This window comes from Schistocerca americana, chromosome 5, assembly GCF_021461395.2.
Source record: "Schistocerca americana isolate TAMUIC-IGC-003095 chromosome 5, iqSchAmer2.1, whole genome shotgun sequence".
NCBI lineage: Eukaryota > Metazoa > Arthropoda > Insecta > Orthoptera > Acrididae > Schistocerca > Schistocerca americana.
In genome coordinates, this window is record NC_060123.1 from 450874965 (window position 1) to 450892286 (window position 17322).

Genomic DNA, 17322 nt, shown 5'->3' on the forward strand with positions numbered 1-17322 from the left:
TGAGAGACTGTAGAAAGTGAAACCCAGTGCCTGCACATAGCCTATTCCCTTACGATTAGCACCAAGGGGGGCCACCAAACTTAACATCCCCAACCGATGGACGGATTGCCATCAACAGCATCACATGCCCTCAGTTCATGAGACCCTGCAGAGAGTTTTGGTATTTAAACCAGGACACTGGCACACAGTTTGATCATCAGGAACTTTATGCCATCACCTCTCTTCCCACTGCTGGACAAACACTGTCAGAAAATTATTTTTACCACCAGGATTCGAATCGGCTTACCCCCGAATCGAGCGCCACCACGTAAGTGTGCATTAGAGGTCTCACCCGTGGTAGTAGGTACAAGTAATTGTATGCAAAACATAATTACAGATGGACTAAAAATGCTAAATTATCCATGTGAAAATGAAGACAAATGTGGGAATGTGAGAACAGCACAACAAAACTACATCATCACTGATGATGGCTTGCAAATAGCATTAAGGAAAAAAATGGAGTAGTTGCCTGAATTTGACATTCCTTTAACCTTATCAATAATAGCCTATTTTGCCAAGTAGTTAGCACACTGGACATGTACTTGGGAGGAGTGGGTGATCCACATTTATGTTTTCTGTGGTTTTCCTAAATCATTTAAGGCAAATACTGGAATGCTTTCATGGAAAAGGATCCATTATTTCCTTCCTATGTCTATCTTTAATTATGTTTTCAGTGAAAAGACATTAAAACTTAATCCTCCTTACATTGTTTTCCCATTAAGTTTCACACTCTCTAAGGATTCAGTGGTCTAGGTTGTTGTCTCAAACTCCAGACATTAACATTGCTCTTTTAAGGCTTTTCTCTTGGTAATGTGGATCATGTACCCTACATTTAGTCTGCCTGAGTTAACTGATTGATGTAAACAAAGAATATGTACAACATAACATGACTTTCACACAGTTTCTAATTTTTGCAGTTTTATGATTTTGACAGCTCTCTGGAAAAAGAAACTGGTTCTTGCACATGTGCTGTATACCACCCACTGCCATATTGCATACACCATTGGTTCACAACGTCATTGGTTAACAGGACAAAAGAACATGCACCAGCCTTTATCAGTTATATCATTATGTAGTCACACTTTGTTGTGAGACTATTTGTGTGGTGCGAACGGGTGACAATTATATTGCCTGAATAGATATTAAGAAAATACATATGAGGTGGCGAGCTCACTGTATGAGTAGATATTAAGAAAATACTTTTGAAACATGTACAGGCTACCTCAGAGACAAAAGTTCTAGTTGTTCAGGAACTTGGGTACTCTTCATGCGGAACTAAAGCACTTGTATCAAAAATGTCATTTATTACTTTAAACTGCCTCATAGAAAGTACTGAGAGATGATTATTATTATTCCCTTCCTTTCTCAGATGTTATGTCTGGTTAAAAATGGAACGTGACGTGGACATTGATCAAGCGTGACTTCCTTTTAACAGTACGGTATATGTTACATGGCATTTAGAAACTTTCGGGTAATTGAACATGTATCAATAATTACAGATTTCTGTAGTAGTTATTACTATTATTATTATTATGCTGTTTCTACAGATGCAGACTGCACTGATACCTCGAGCTTCATTTCTTTGTGCCTTTCCTGCACGAAGATTGATTTCAACTAAAGCAGATTCCACAGTTGATCGAATATTACGTGTCGACCATGCTGGTGAACTTGGTGCTGATCGAATTTATGCTGGACAAATGGCTGTTTTAGGTGAGAAGTTCTAACATATTATACATTACCAGATAAGATATATAATATTTGTCAAAATACAATCTTAGTATTTCATGGTGGAAATGATATCATATAGATTCTAATTTTTTTATGAAAATATTGACATGTAACAGAGAAAACAGAACATAACACAAATTATCTATACAACATTAAACACAATGTGCGTTTAGACTGTCACTAATATTTTGATGTTTACAGTGACACCAATATGTTGATCTATGTTATGGCCTAAGAATTTTTATTACTTTTCACTTCAGAAATTATTTATCTGTCTCAGTATATTGTGACATCTGAAGATATAAAACTTTATTTTTATATCAGAAGAAGGATAAAAGACGGAACCTGCAAAACTACTGATCATTATCTTTGACATTAATTTGCTGCCATATTCTAATTTCAAATACAACAAACTTTTTTGTGGCAGGAAAGTTGCTGTCCAAAAATAAGTACAGACTTAGAAAGCTTCACTTGTGTGAAGCTCAGCTGGCACTTTTCTCACACGAATTGCACTTGAAGCAAGGATGAAGGACAACAGGCACATTCCATATCCCTAAATTTCGAGAAAGCATTTAACACAGCACCCCATTGCAGACTATTAATAAAGTTCCAAGCATATGGAATAGGTTCCCGTGTATGTGAATGGGTTGAAGACTTGTTAAGTAATAGAATGGTGGGCGTTCATCAGAGTCAAGGATAATATCAGGATTGCCCCCAGGAAAGTGTGATAGGACAGTCTCTCTCTCTCTCTCTCTCTCTCTCTCTTTCTTTCTTTCTTTCTTTCTTTCTTTCTTTCTGCAGATAACCTGAGCCGCAGTCTGGAACTGTTAATGACATTGTAACATATGGGAAGTGTTGTCATCAAATGACTGTAGGACAATGCCAAATGACCTAGACAGAGTCTCTGTTTTATGCGATGAATGGCAGCTTGCTCTACATTTAAGAAAATGTAAGTTAATGCAGTTGAGTATGTAAAAAAATGATGTAATATTTGAATACATTATTAGTGGTGTGCTACACACACACACACACACACACACACACACACACACACACACACACACTTTGATTGATTAAATATCTAGAAGTAATGCTAAAAAGTGACATGAAATGAAACAATCACATAAAGCAGGGAAGGCAAGTGGGTGATTTCAGTTTATTGGGAGAATTTAATAAAGTATAGCTCATCTAAAAAGAAAATACTGTGTAGAACATTCGTGCAACCCATTCTTAAGTACCTCTTGACATTTTGGGATCCCCACCAGGCCAAATTAAAGGAAGTAATTGAAGCAATTCAGAAGACTGCTGCTACATTTGTTACCCATAGATTCGGTCAACATGCAAGTGTTACAGAGATGCTTCACGAACTCGAATAGGAATCTCTGGAGGGAAGATGATTACTATTGAGAAAATTTCGAGAACAGGCATTTGCAGCTGACTGCAGAATGATTCTAATTTGGCCAATGTACATTTCGTGTAGGGGCTATGGAGACAATATAACAGAAATTAGAACTTGTACAGACAAAATTTAGACAGTTGTTTTTTCCCTTGCTCCATTTGCAGGTGGAACAGGAAAGGGAAGGACTAGTAGTTGTACCATATACCCTCCACTATGCACCACACAGTGGCTTTTGAAGTAGGTATGTACAGGGTGGATGAAAAGTCCCTGTACCTGCTAGTATCAAATGCTAATTGATTTGATTTGTTTCAGCACAAACACTTACTTATTTATTAAGTGTCCAATATATTCGTATATAACAACGAAAACCAGCTACTATGTAAACACTGTTCAGCCTTCTACATCATCATGACTACCCCCAAATTATCATTGAGGATGAATGGGCATAGGCAGAGGGTATATACTGGCAACTTGCATATTCCTATTGCAGAGTATGCTCTGGATTCTCCCCCCCAGACACCATTTTCTCAGAACTCCACAGGTTAGCACTACAACATGTAGTGGTTTTCACCACCCACCCGGCCTTAATTTACGTTAATTTCTTCTGTCCCAGCTTTTCTTCACTGTAACTACTCTTTGCTTCACTCTGTTTTAGTTTTCTACATCTTTAATTGTCTTTCCCGTCTATTTTTCACCGCCCCCTCCCACCTCCATTACGTATAATGCACTTAGCTTCTCACTCGTATTAACTCGTGCACAATGTTTTAGTAGTAATCTCTGTCTTGCATATTACCCTGTCTTCCACCTTTAAGCTCTCATGTTTTCAAATCTCGTCCGATGCAGTCCCCAACAATCAGTCTTTCCTTCTTATCCTGTACGGTAAGTCTCCCCTGACTAATGGTTCTTGGTGACTTTCCCAAAATCTGCCCCTTTTCCTAGATCTCTCCAGTCCTTTTCCTTGCTTCCCCTTCAACCCTTCTGCCTGAAGGAGGAGTCACTGGCTCCAAAAGATCTTTCATATGTGTGTTCTGCCGTCGCTTGGTGAGTACATTTTTTACCTGTCCAATTAAACAATATATTGGTATGTTCCACAGCATGCTGTTACCACATTTCCATGTGCCCCAACCCATGTAAAACTTTCTCGTATTTGTATGCGCATGCGCATTCAAGTAACTTCCCTTGTCTTGTGCATGTGCATACATAGCGGGTCAGGCTTGTAAGTGAGCGACCGTTTGTAGCTGCAGTTTGCGGGTCATGGCCCATCAAACATAGGCCGGTGTGAGGTGGAGCGTACACCAGTAAGTTAAGTAGTGGTTTTGACTTTGTACATATGTACTGTTTGTGTTTTCCTTTTCTTTTTCGTTTATAAATGTATAGCTATGGTGTTCATTTAATCATTGACAAAGGTCTTCTTAGGCACTTTCAGGTTTTATTGTTGTTCAGAAGAAGGTGGTAGTTATCTACGCTGAAACCTGGGTTAACACTTAACACTAGGTGCTTTTTTCGCAATCGAGGCAGGTTTTTAGTTTTTTAATATATTGACCAACGATTTCTGACGCCATGAACCTCAGTCTTTGGCATACTCTTCCATTTGGCAGCACACTTACTTCACAAGACAGAAACTTCATTCTCTTGCTTTTCTTCTTCTGGTTGACTGAACTATTCCACATCATTTTGTTTTTATATCTGTATGCTTATTTACTTCGCACTATCTCTGCCAGTGTATTTAATTTTTACTAGCTTGCACCAGAATAGAATCTACGGTGGTATATAAAGGCTGTGTCACACCCTTAGCTCAAGATAACTGTTGGATTTTGCCCTGTCAACTATACAACAATAATTCTTGCTGTGCAAGACACTGCTTACAGAAAAAGATTCAGCTGATGCTCAATAGCAAAAATTATAGAACACACAATACCTAACCTGTTTACAGGAAACAGCCCTGTCGGTGCAACAATTCAACACATGTGGGATCAAGAAAAGGCTCACCTGGCCAAATTTGAAGATTTAATTCGTAAACACCGTGCAAGACCGACTGTCATGTTGCCACTGTGGAATATTGCAGGATTTGCACTTGGTGCAGGTTAGTCTGATGTTTATGTGATTATAATTGTTATAATATTGAAATATCATATCTATGAAAACACTGAATTCTGTGACAGGTGAATTAACATGTTAAATGTAACAAAAATTGTTTTATAGCTGTATGTTAATATTTACAATTAGACTGCTATATTATGTTTGTTTGAGTTTCTCTTTCTTAAGCTTACTGAAATTAACTAAAGAGAAATTTACATCAGACATGTTTCACTTGGGCATGTTCTTTTGCCATTCTTGAAATATGGATAGGCACACTGAGGTGAGGAAAGTCATGGGATAGTGATATGCACATATACAAATGGTGGTAGTATCATGTACACAAGGTATAAAAAAATCAATGCATTGGGAAAGCTGTCATTTTTACTCAGGTGATTCATGTGAAAAGGTTTCTGACATGATTATCATCAGACTTTGAATGTGGAATGGTTGCTGGAGCTAGATGCAGGGGCACACTATTTCAGAAATTGTTAGGGAATTCAGTATTCCGAGTTCCACAGTGTCATGAGTGTGCCAAGAATAACAAATTTCGGGCATTACGCCTCACCACAGACAACACAGTGGCCAATGGCCTTGACTTAACAACTGAGAGCAGTAGCATTTGTGTAGAGCTGTCAGTGCTAACAAACAAGCAACACTGCATGACATAATCACAGAGATCAATGTGGAGTGTACGATGAACATATCTGTTAGGACAGTGCAGTGAAACTTGGTGTTAATGGGTGACCGACATGAGTGCCTCTGGTAACAGCACGACATTGCCTACAGCACCTCTACTGGGCTCGTGACCACGAGACCATTGTGGTTGAACCCCAGATGACTGGAAAATTGTGGCCTGGTCAGATGTGCCCAATTTCAACCAGTAAGAGCTTATTGTAGGGTTTGAGAGTGGCGCAGACTCCATGAATCCGTGGACCCAAGTTGTCAACAAGGCACTTGCAAGCTGATGGTGGCTGCATAATGGTGTGGGCTGTGTTTACAAGGAATGGATTGGGTCCTCTGGTCCAACTGAACCAATCATTGACTGGAAATGGTTATGTTCAGCTACTTGAAGACCCATTTGTAGCCATTTGTGGACAACATGTACCCAAACAATGATGGAATTTTTATGGACGACAATGTGTCTTGTCATTGGACCACAGTTGTTAGTGACTGGTTTGAGAAACATTCTGAACAATTTGAGTGGCCACCCAGATTGCCTGACACGAATTTCATCAAACATTTATGGCACACAATCAAGAGGTCAGTTCATGCATGCACAAAGTTCTGTACAGGCAACTCAGAGGCAGCATGGATCAATATTTCTGCAGGGAACTTCCAACAACTTGTTGAGTCCATATCACATTGTGTTACTGCACTACGCCGGGCGACAGGAGGTCCAACACGGTATTAGGAGGTATCCCATGTCTTGTCTCTGCAGTGTATGCCAGAATGTTTGTTAAAATTAAAAACAGTATTTCTTTATAAAGTTGGTGTGCAATTTACTTATGGTGTTTCTGCCTCTTGTTCACTTATTCTGCAAACTGCTGTCTTTTTCTTCTTTGTTAGTGGAATTTGAAGGTGAAAGAAACTTTGTTGTACATACACACTTGATAGTTTGTTGAATTTTTGCACTTTCTCTTACCTACATTGGTGGTTTTTGCACTGCACCCCACTTTTGGAGATAGATCTACAGTCATGTGTGTTCACAATCAGCACAGTGTTTATGTTCTTTCGTTTCTCGTGTAGGTTGTGAGCATTGGCAACCTGTGATTTTTTTAAACATTTTTTAATAATATATAATGTGTGTGTGTGTATGGTTTTTAGTGAGTATGGGTCGGTGAGTGTGAACTAGTCTAAATTAGTTGTATGATCAACAGAGATGAGAGTGTGGGGAGGCTTGAGAGAAGCAGTTTGATTTTTTTCTTTTTTTTTTGTGGTGATGGTGGGACAGTTAATATAGGAAAGAGACTGAGATGAGAGGATAGTGGTGAATGGTGTCTGGCCATAGCTATATATTTAATGTTGTATTAAGTGGTCAGTTACGTTAAAGGGTGTGTGGTTTGTCTGATCATTTATGATCTGTTATGATTTTCTGAATATGGTAGTTTTCTTGTAAGGTGAGGCGGTGTTTTTTGCTGTAGTTTATCCTTATGATTTTCATGTTTGTATCTCTGGAGGTGATTTTACGTCGGTTTTAATGTAAGTGTTCTGCAAAAGTCAAACAATTTGTCTTGTACTTCCAGGCTCACACATGTTCCTTGTATCTGGTGTCACTTGTCTTCCTATTTTGAGCTATGTATCTTCCATCATATGTATTACATTTCAGTCAGTCTGTGTTTTTTTCAAAAGGTGGGCAGTGGCAGATTCACCGACAGATCTGCCTTCGCTTTTGAGTAACAGTCAAACGAATGTAGTGAGAGTTTTAAGGTGTTGTGCTTTGTCCAACAAGTTTTTGAAAATTTTAGGGAGATGTTTTTAACGTGGTAACAGGGTGACTGGCTCAACCACATTCCCCCTCCCCCCCCCCCCCCTCACAACCAGTCACATTTCCTTGCAACTCTCTTTTAGCTCCTCTTTTGTTTTGCTTGAATTTTAATCCCATGTATACTACCGTTCACCCTTTCTCCATTGTCTGAAGATGTGTGAAACAGTGAGCATGTGGTCATTGTGAGTGAGGTGGGAGTGAGTCATGGGTGTTATTTTATAGGGTTGCTCCTCACTGAGTGATAACATGTTAACATAAGCTCCAAACACACACACACACACACACAGACACACACACACACACACACACATACACAATGAAGCATTAAAATTGACCAGTTATATACAGATATAAATTCCATTCAAAATAATATAGCTTTTACAATAGAAATAGGCCAAAATAGGCAGTTAAATTTCTTGGTCATTATCATAAACATTCAGAACAATCAGTACTCATTTACCAAAAACTGACAACAACAGGTACAATCATGAAGCAGATATCATAGCACCAAAACTGTCAAAAGCAGGCAGCACTTAGATACATGCCCCACAGACTAAACAATACCATTAGACACAGACAACTAGCAAAACGAAAAGAATATCAGAGCCCAAATAGCCACAAATAATAGATACAAAGAAAACTTAGTGACAAAGCTGAACAATAAAATCAAGCAACAAAAATGAGCAAACACTCAGCTATTACCAACACGTGGACAGCCACTCACACAAACAACATATAAAACACAAGAGCAGGAAAGTGAGAAACAAACAGAAAACAAAAATGGTACACAATGACATACAACCACAAAATATCCACCACTTTTTTAAAGCATAAAAATAGCCCACCAAACCAACAATTCATTTCAAAAGTACTTTCCAAAAACAAGAGAAAAACTGGTCTACATCAGAAAGCAGGAATATAACAACTGAAATTTAATACATGTGATGAAAGACACATAGGTCAAACTAGGAAGGCATTTGACACCAGATACAAAGAACGACTCAGCAGCATTAGTGGCAGAACAACTGAGAGAAAATTTGGAATACATTTCACATAAATTTTCTCAGCATGTTATAGTCTTAGGTGGAGATTTCAATTTACCAGATATAGACTGGTAAACTCAGATGTTTAGGACGGGTGGTAGGGACAGAGCATCGAGTGACATTGTACTGAGTGCACTATCCAAAAATTACCTCGAGCAATTAAACAGAGAACCGACTCGTGGAGATAACATCTTGGACCTACTGATAACAAACAGACCCGAACTTTTCGACTCTGTATGTACAGAACAGGGAATCAGTGATCATAAGGCCGTTGCAGCATCCCTGAATATGGAAGTTAATAGGAATATAAAAAAAGGGAGGAAGGTTTATCTGTTTAGCAAGAGTAATAGAAGGCAGATTTCAGACTACCTAACAGATCAAAACGAAAATTTCTGTTCCGACACTGACAATGTTGAGTGTTTATGGAAAAAGTTCAAGGCAATCGTAAAATGCGTTCTAGACAGGTACGTGCTGAGTAAAACTGTGAGGGACGGGAAAAACCCACCGTGGTACAACAACAAAGTTAGGAAACTACTGCGAAAGCAAAGAGAGCTCCACTCCAAGTTTAAACGCAGCCAAAACCTCTCAGACAAACAGAAGCTAAACGATGTCAAAGTTAGCGTAAGGAGGGCTATGCGTGAAGCGTTCATTGAATTCGAAAGTGAAATTCTATGTACCGACTTGACAGAAAATCCTAGGAAGTTCTGGTCTTACGTTAAATCAGTAAGTGGCTCGAAACAGCATATCCAGACACTACGGGATGATGATGGCATTGAAACAGAGGATGACACGCGTAAAGCTGAAATACTAAACACCTTTTTCCAAAGCTGTTTCACAGAGGAAGACCGCACTGCAGTTCCTTCTCTAAATCCTCACACAAACGAAAAAATGGCTGACATCGAAATAAGTGTCCAAGGAATAGAAAAGCAACTGGAATCACTCAATAGAGGAAAGTCCACTGGACCTGACGGGATACCAATTCGATTCTACACAGAGTACGCGAAAGAACTTGCCCCCCTTCTAACAGCCGTGTACCGCAAGTCTCTAGAGGAACGGAGGGTTCCAAATGATTGGAAAAGAGCACAGATAGTCCCAGTCTTCAAGAAGGGTCGTCGAGCAGATGCGCAAAACTATAGACCTATATCTCTTACGTCGATCTCTTGTAGAATTTTAGAACATGTTTTTTGCTCGCGTACCATGTCATTTCTGGAAACCCAGAATCTACTATGTAGGAATCAACATGGATTCCGGAAACAGCGATCGTGTGAGACCCAACTCACCTTATTTGTTCATGAGACCCAGAAAATATTAGATACAGGCTCCCAGGTAGATGCTATTTTTCTTGACTTCCGGAAGGCGTTCGATACAGTTCCGCACTGTCGCCTGATAAACAAAGTAAGAGCCTACGGAATATCAGACCAGCTGTGTGGCTGGATTGAAGAGTTTTTAGCAAACAGAACACAGCCTGTTGTTATCAATGGAGAGACGTCTACAGACGTTAAAGTAACCTCTGGCGTGCCACAGGGGAGTGTTATGGGACCATTGCTTTTCACAATATATATAAATGACTTAGTAGATAGTGTCGGAAGTTCCATGCGGCTTTTCGCGGATGATGCTGTAGTATACAGAGAAGTTGCAGCATTAGAAAATTGTAGCGAAATGCAGGAAGATCTGCAGCGGATAGGCACTTGGTGCAGGGAGTGGCAACTGACCCTTAACATAGACAAATGTAACGTATTGCGAATACATAGAAAGAAGGATCCTTTATTGTATGATTATATGATAGCGGAACAAACACTGGTAGCAGTTACTTCTGTAAAATATCTGGGAGTATGCGTGCGGAACGATTTGAAGTGGAATGATCATATAAAATTAATTGTTGGTAAGGCGGGTACCAGGTTGAGATTCATTGGGAGAGTGCTTAGAAAATGTAGTCCATCAACAAAGGAGGTGGCTTACAAAACACTCGTTCGACCTATACTTGAGTATTGCTCATCAGTGTGGGATCCGTACCAGATCGGTCTGTCGGAGGAGATAGAGAAGATCCAAAGAAGAGCGGCGCGTTTCGTCACAGGGTTATTTGGTAACCGTGATAGCGTTACGGAGATGTTTAATAAACTCAAGTGGCAGACTCTGCAAGAGAGGCGCTCTGCATCGCGGTGTAGCTTGCTCGCCAGGTTTCGAGAGGGTGCGTTTCTGGATGAGGTATCGAATATATTGCTTCCCCCTACTTATACCTCCCGAGGAGATCACGAATGTAAAATTAGAGAGATTAGAGCGCGCACGGAGGCTTTCAGACAGTCGTTCTTCCCGCGAACCATACGCGACTGGAACAGGAAAGGGAGGTAATGACAGTGGCACGTAAAGTGCCCTCCGCCACACACCGTTGGGTGGCTTGCGGAGTATCAATGTAGATGTAGATGTAGAACGTCTATGAGCATCGAAGTATAGGACAAATCATTCAACTTCTGCAGAATACTTCCACCAACCTAAAATCACCACTAGAGACACAGGCATGGAAATCATAAGGATAAACAACAACAAGAAAACTACCACATTCAGAAAACCATAACAGGAAAGAAACAACTCACAAATGATCAGATCAACCTGGCAAATCGAACAGTCTTTAAGCCAACTGACCACTTATGTAACATTAAAGACACAGACTAGGCACCATTCCGCATCTTCTTCCTGTTTCTTTCCTATAATCACTACCCCCCCCCCCCCCCCCAACCTCAAAATTTAAAATTTGAACCACAAGTCCATGTACACTCTCCCCCACTACTCACATCTTTATTGAACATGTAAGACATCTTCACCAATTCACACTAGTTTACAGAAGCCCGACACACACACACACAACATATTATTTAAAAATATCGCAGACTAGCAACACCTCACACACACACACACACACACACACACACACACACACACACACACAAGTGTAACACATGCTGAATGTGAACATATATAACTGCAGTTCCACTTCCAAACGTGAGATGAAGTGAAAACAACACAAATGCAGAGTAAGAGAAAAAAGACAAAAAGCGCATTGTAGATGTACAATGAAGTAGGTTTTTTTTTTTACTCCAAACTCCACTAACAAAGCAGGAAAAACTGTACATAAATTGCATGCCAACTTTATAAAGGAAATCCTTTTTTAGTCTTTAGTGAACAAATATTACTAGAATGACTTGTTAATAAGGGCAAAATGCACCACCCCCTCTCTGGCAGGAATCCCACAGAGAGAGAGAGAGAGAGAGAGAGAGAGAGAGAGAGAGAGAGAGTGTGTGTGTGTGTGGGGGGGGGGGGGGGGGGGGGGGGGGGGGAAGAGAGCAGAGGAGGAGGGGGGGGGGGGGGGAGAAGCCTTACAAAGGGAAGTTTGGTATGGCCCTGGAGGTGTGCTTGGATAGCCTTATGGGTTAAGTTGATTACTTGCATAAAGTGGGAAATTAGGTTTGCATTCTGGTGTGGCAGAAATTTTGTGTGTTGCCAATAAATAGTACGGCTGAAGTCAATTTAGATATGTAATTTGTGAATCTAAATTTTACAATCTCTAATGAGCAGCTATGGATTGTCATGCAGTGTCTGTTCCTTGAGACATGCACGCTTGTCTGAATGAACACTGTTTCACACAAATTGTCAGCACAGGCATTGTACCATTGCATAATACATGAGAAAAGTCATGGGATATCCCCTAAGATTGCACTGAACCTCCTTTTAACTGACTTGTGCAGCAACACGATGTAGCATGGACTAAAAAAGTCTTTGGAAGCCCCTGCAGAAATATTGCGTCATGCTGCATCAATAGCCATCCATAATTCTGAATATGTTGCCTGTGCAGGATTTTGTGCACAAAGTAACCTCTTGATTATGTCCCATACATGTTCAGTGGGATTCACAATGGGTGATCTGCGTGGCCAAATAATTCGCTCGAACTGTCCAGAATGTTCTACAAACCAATCGCGAACAACTGTGGCTCAGTGATTTGGCACATTGTCATCCAAGGAGGTGTGGTTGTGGCTTTGTCAGCAAATCGAATGTTCTACCATGACAGTATCAACAAACTGGTGTCTTATCGGGAGAAATGGGTTAATCGCCAGGGTGACTATGTTGAGAAAAAAATATTTAGACATGAAGACTAAAGGTATAGACCATTATGAAGTTTGTTTTATTTAAAAAGCTTTAAGGGTTTTCTCATAAAAAATTTGGAGGCATTACTTTTCAGCATGCCCTCGTATCATAAATGACATTTGACTTCATCAATATCATTCTAGAAGGTGCATCTCCATGTACTCTGGTCTATTGTTAGGTGTTCATAAGACGTACCTATTTTTTTACCAGCCCATTTTGCAACAAGTATATTATTGCCTGATGCAAATACATTTCTCTGGGCACTTCTGCTGAACTGAGGCTGCCTTGTTGGTCTTACAGTCCCAATAGCATATGTGCCTTGTGTATATATGCCTCGAACAAGTTAGGAGAGCTATACCAATTGCCCATGTAAACAGTTAATCACTGCCCAAACAGAGCCTGACATAGTCGGTTCACTGGCTGGATTTGCAGCAAAATCACAAATTTCCTTTCCATTCCCATATGGCTTCAGACTTTGACATAAATTATATACCTTTATGCCAAAATCTAGCCCCTTTGGTGGCTTGTACTGAACATGTTAAAGTCTGCCCCTTGGTGTTATCTGACTCATCAGTGCTCACATATACTGTCGAGCAACTGTTAAATAACTGGTCTTATCTTCCTCAGTTTATCATGTAGTGTTTCTGGTTAATCAGAATCTAAGTGTAAATACTTTGAGAGAGCCGTGAAATGTCTCAGTGGTATTGTTTCTTTTTCTTTTTATCTGTGACATGAAAATGCTTAGAGCTGAGTGTGCCTCTGGCTCATCCATTGTTGCAAGAAACCAGCATGTGTTCTTGTTTGAGTCAAAAAGGCAATGTTTTGGCCGCATAAGAGATTGTTTCTCTTGTAACTGACAAAAACACAGTGTTGTCAGTGATTCATTAATGATTTGAAGTTGTATTTTGTCCAAGACTTGGTAAAACTGTACCTTCTATTTCAGATATAAAATAGTAAGCATTTTTTTTTTTTTTGGAAGATAAACTACATTGTCCCATTTCCAACAGTTTCTCTTTGAACAGTCTGCAGGACATTTCGTTGTGTGCATTCAATTTTCTCATGGCTAAAAACACTACTGTTTTCATTGCTTTCCAATGTGTCACTTGCACTGTCAATCCTGTTCATCACTTCCATATCACTCAAAGTCACTTGACACACACACACACACACACACACACACACACACACACACACACACACACACACACAGAGAGAGAGAGAGAGAGAGAGAGAGAGAGAGAGAGAGAGAGAGAATGCAAGCTGAGTTTTTGTGGCTGGATCTTCTTACAAGTCAGGCATACTGCCACTTCCAAGATCACAAATACGTATGTGCTTCGATTGTGGGCTCAGTTGCACAGATATACTACTAGTCCCATTTATCACTATGGCCATAGTACTAATACTGAAACCAGCAATTCCAGACGAAATTCATTATGTGTTTATAGCACTGTGATGGCTGTACCCATCAGTTAATGCAATAAATGGAATTAATGTGAAGGCAGTAATCATCATTTGAATAGTGGGTGAGCAATGATATGGTATTCAGACAAATGTGGGTATGAACGACTTTTTGTGTACTTGTCATGCCATGAGGAGTTGCTGCTTTATGGATAATGACCACTCCCAATATTATAAAATTTTGCCTTCAGATCCCCCCAACATCTGCAATGGGGAAGTGTCAAAAATCGGGTATATGTGTACTGCATGTTCTAAGCCAAAATCACAAAAGTAAAAGGGTGACCGTGTGTGTGTGTGTCTCTACTTGCGTGTTGTCAGCTGACTTGTGAACAAAATTGCCCATTCCTGTCCCGTATCAGTATTGATGACAAGAAATGATATCTTTATGCTAACATAAGGAAAATAAAGTAATGGCTGATCCCCGGCAAAGACCAGAGTGCAACCACAAAAGATAATATTATGCATCTTGGGGAACAGCAGTGGTATCGTGTATTATGAATTGCTTCCCCAAGGTGTAACCATCACTGCTGACGTTTATTGTTAACAACAGAGATGTCTTGCAGTACGAGAACAATGACCAGGAAGACTGCATTCAGTGGTGCTAATCCATGATAACCCTGCCTGCCACCTACTGGGCTGACAGAAACGCTATACAGGAGTTGAATTGGGAAGTCATTCGATATCAACATTATACACATAAACTTGTGCCTTCAGATTTTTATCTTTCCCACTCTCTATTGAACAACCTTCACTTCCTTTCCAGATGAATAAGAGTCATGTATAGATTTTTCCAGCATTCCTGGACTTCTTAATGGACAACTATAACTGCCAGTTTACAGATGTCAGTAGTATAATTAATCTAGGATAAGCTGTATGAGCAGTAGTAAGCTGCTCTATTGTCTCTTTGCACCCCCCCCCCCCCTCTCTCTCTCTCTCTCTCTCTCTCTCTCTCTCTCTCTCTCTCTCTCTGAGTTCTGCAAACTTTTGAAAACTTAAGACAAAAATGCCTACTAAAAATCTGTGTATGGCACAAATACGATGGAACTACTTTACAGTTATATTTATGACTGCCATCTGCAGAAAAAAAGTTACTTCAAACATAAAAGAAATGGAAATGATAAATCCATTTAATAAAATTTAGGATTTACAATACACTTTGTTGAGAGCAGATAACAGAATAAGGGACAATTCAGTAGACTCTGGGTTTGTGAACATATCATCTGGAATATTCCAATGTTTTGGTTATGTTGTGAGATGACTCACATGAAAACTTGCAAACAGCTGAATATCTCAATACACAAAGCAATCAAAAAGCCAGAAACATTTTGTAGAAACTGACTCTGCCTCCCAAAGTATACACAAAACAATCTCTGATTCAGTATACATTTTGTTTATATTTCTCTTTTCCATTGGCAGGTAGTGCTCTCTTAGGTCCTAAAGCTGCAATGGCGTGCACGGTAGCTGTAGAATCTGTAATTGTTGAACATTATGACAGCCAATTGCGTGAGCTTGTTGGAAAGCAGAACGAAGCTGTGGATCAAGAACTGCTTGAGACTATTCGACAGTTTCGAGATGACGAGCAAGACCATCATGATACAGGCCTTGCACATGAAGCAGAAGCTGCACCCTTCTACAATGTACTCACTGCTGTCATCAAAGTGGGATGTCGTACAGCTATTGCCATATCTGAGGCCGTGTAAGAAATGGTTGAATTAACTGTTATTGTAAACCTGTTGTCTGCTGTTTACCAGAGAGTTTCAATGTAATTATTGTAAAATTGTCAGGATAAAGTCTGTAAAACAGAAAATTTTGCACAAGAAGAAATGCATTAAGTTTTTTAACCCAAGAAAATAACATGAAGGTGTGTGCAGGTAAGTCTTGGAGATGCACTGTAACCATGTTGCATTAAAAGGAAGTATGAATGCCAGCAATTCTTATGCACAATGACAACAATGCTTGTTCCAATCACTTTTTTTTTTCTTTTTATGTCTTGGTGTCTTAATATCATGTGCTTAATACTTCAAACTAAATCTTAAATTTTGAGGTAGGACACAAAGAAAAAATATCTGACTGTGTCTCTGTGAATGTTTGAAAAATATTAATTTTTTGCACAAGCAAATGATGAGATTTTCCATAAGGTTACAGAAAAAACTTATGTAATAATTCAAATAAAAGTTTCAGCCACTTGCAACCTACAGTTATTTTTTCTTGTGTGACCTGGTGGGTCAGTGACAGCCAGATTAAAGCTAAATCCCCAGTCAATCCTGCGATAATTTCTATCACTTACCACTTGCTTCATTTCTAGCATGATTTGTTAACATGAAAACTAGCAAGATGCTTTGTGTTATATAGGCTCCCTCTAACTGGGTGGTTGTGCCAGTTCAAAGATCAGAGGCATGCGGTTGCTGTCTGCAGTTTTCTTTTAGTTAATATTACCTTAACCCCCCAGCAGGCTGTTGTCATACGAGCAGGCATGCGTTGTAAAGTTTACAACTTGGTCATTTGTCAGTAAAAACAAACTTGCCTTAAACAAACTATTATATTTATTGAAGAAAGCAGTTCATATTCACTATCTTCAACATTTATAACAAAATGGTTTTGCTTTTTTAGTTCTTTAAAAAACAAATGTATCCAGTTTATCTGACAGATGTTCACTTTCATAACACCTTTCACAAACAATTTGTGTGCGAATTAATTCTGGCAATGTTCAGAAAAATGAAAAAGTAGCCAATGGCCATCTACTTGTAATTCTTGAAATGGAGTATCAGGCACACCTTTTTGCTACATCAACTCCACCTTTTGTCATGTTGTATTCTATTATGATTTCAGGTTTGTGTGTTTCTTCATCCACTGTTTACATGTCATGCACAGCAGACCAAAGTAGGATAGCACAGTTTTTACAAGGAACATATGAAACTAAGGTCTTATCCTACTGAAATCCAAACATTGCACTT

The 17322-nt window shown here is 39.5% G+C and overlaps 2 protein-coding genes across 9 annotated transcripts in view; one reads left to right on the plus strand and one right to left on the minus strand.

The window, feature by feature from the left end:
* LOC124616755 (5-demethoxyubiquinone hydroxylase, mitochondrial) overlaps positions 1–16559 on the plus strand; it is a 61047-nt gene extending 44488 nt beyond the window's left edge. For all 5 annotated transcript variants that reach the window (XM_047145135.1, XM_047145138.1, XM_047145134.1 and 2 more), the window contains exons 2-4: positions 1587–1749; positions 5100–5249; positions 15785–16559. In XM_047145135.1, coding sequence (XP_047001091.1) covers positions 1587–1749; positions 5100–5249; positions 15785–16068 — 597 coding nt within the window. In that variant the 3' untranslated portion in view covers positions 16069–16559. The remainder of the gene's footprint in view (positions 1–1586; positions 1750–5099; positions 5250–15784) is intronic.
* Positions 1–17322, minus strand: part of LOC124616754 (protein shifted) — a 57566-nt gene that overhangs the window by 10989 nt on the left and 29255 nt on the right. The gene's annotated exons all lie outside the window — the stretch shown is intronic.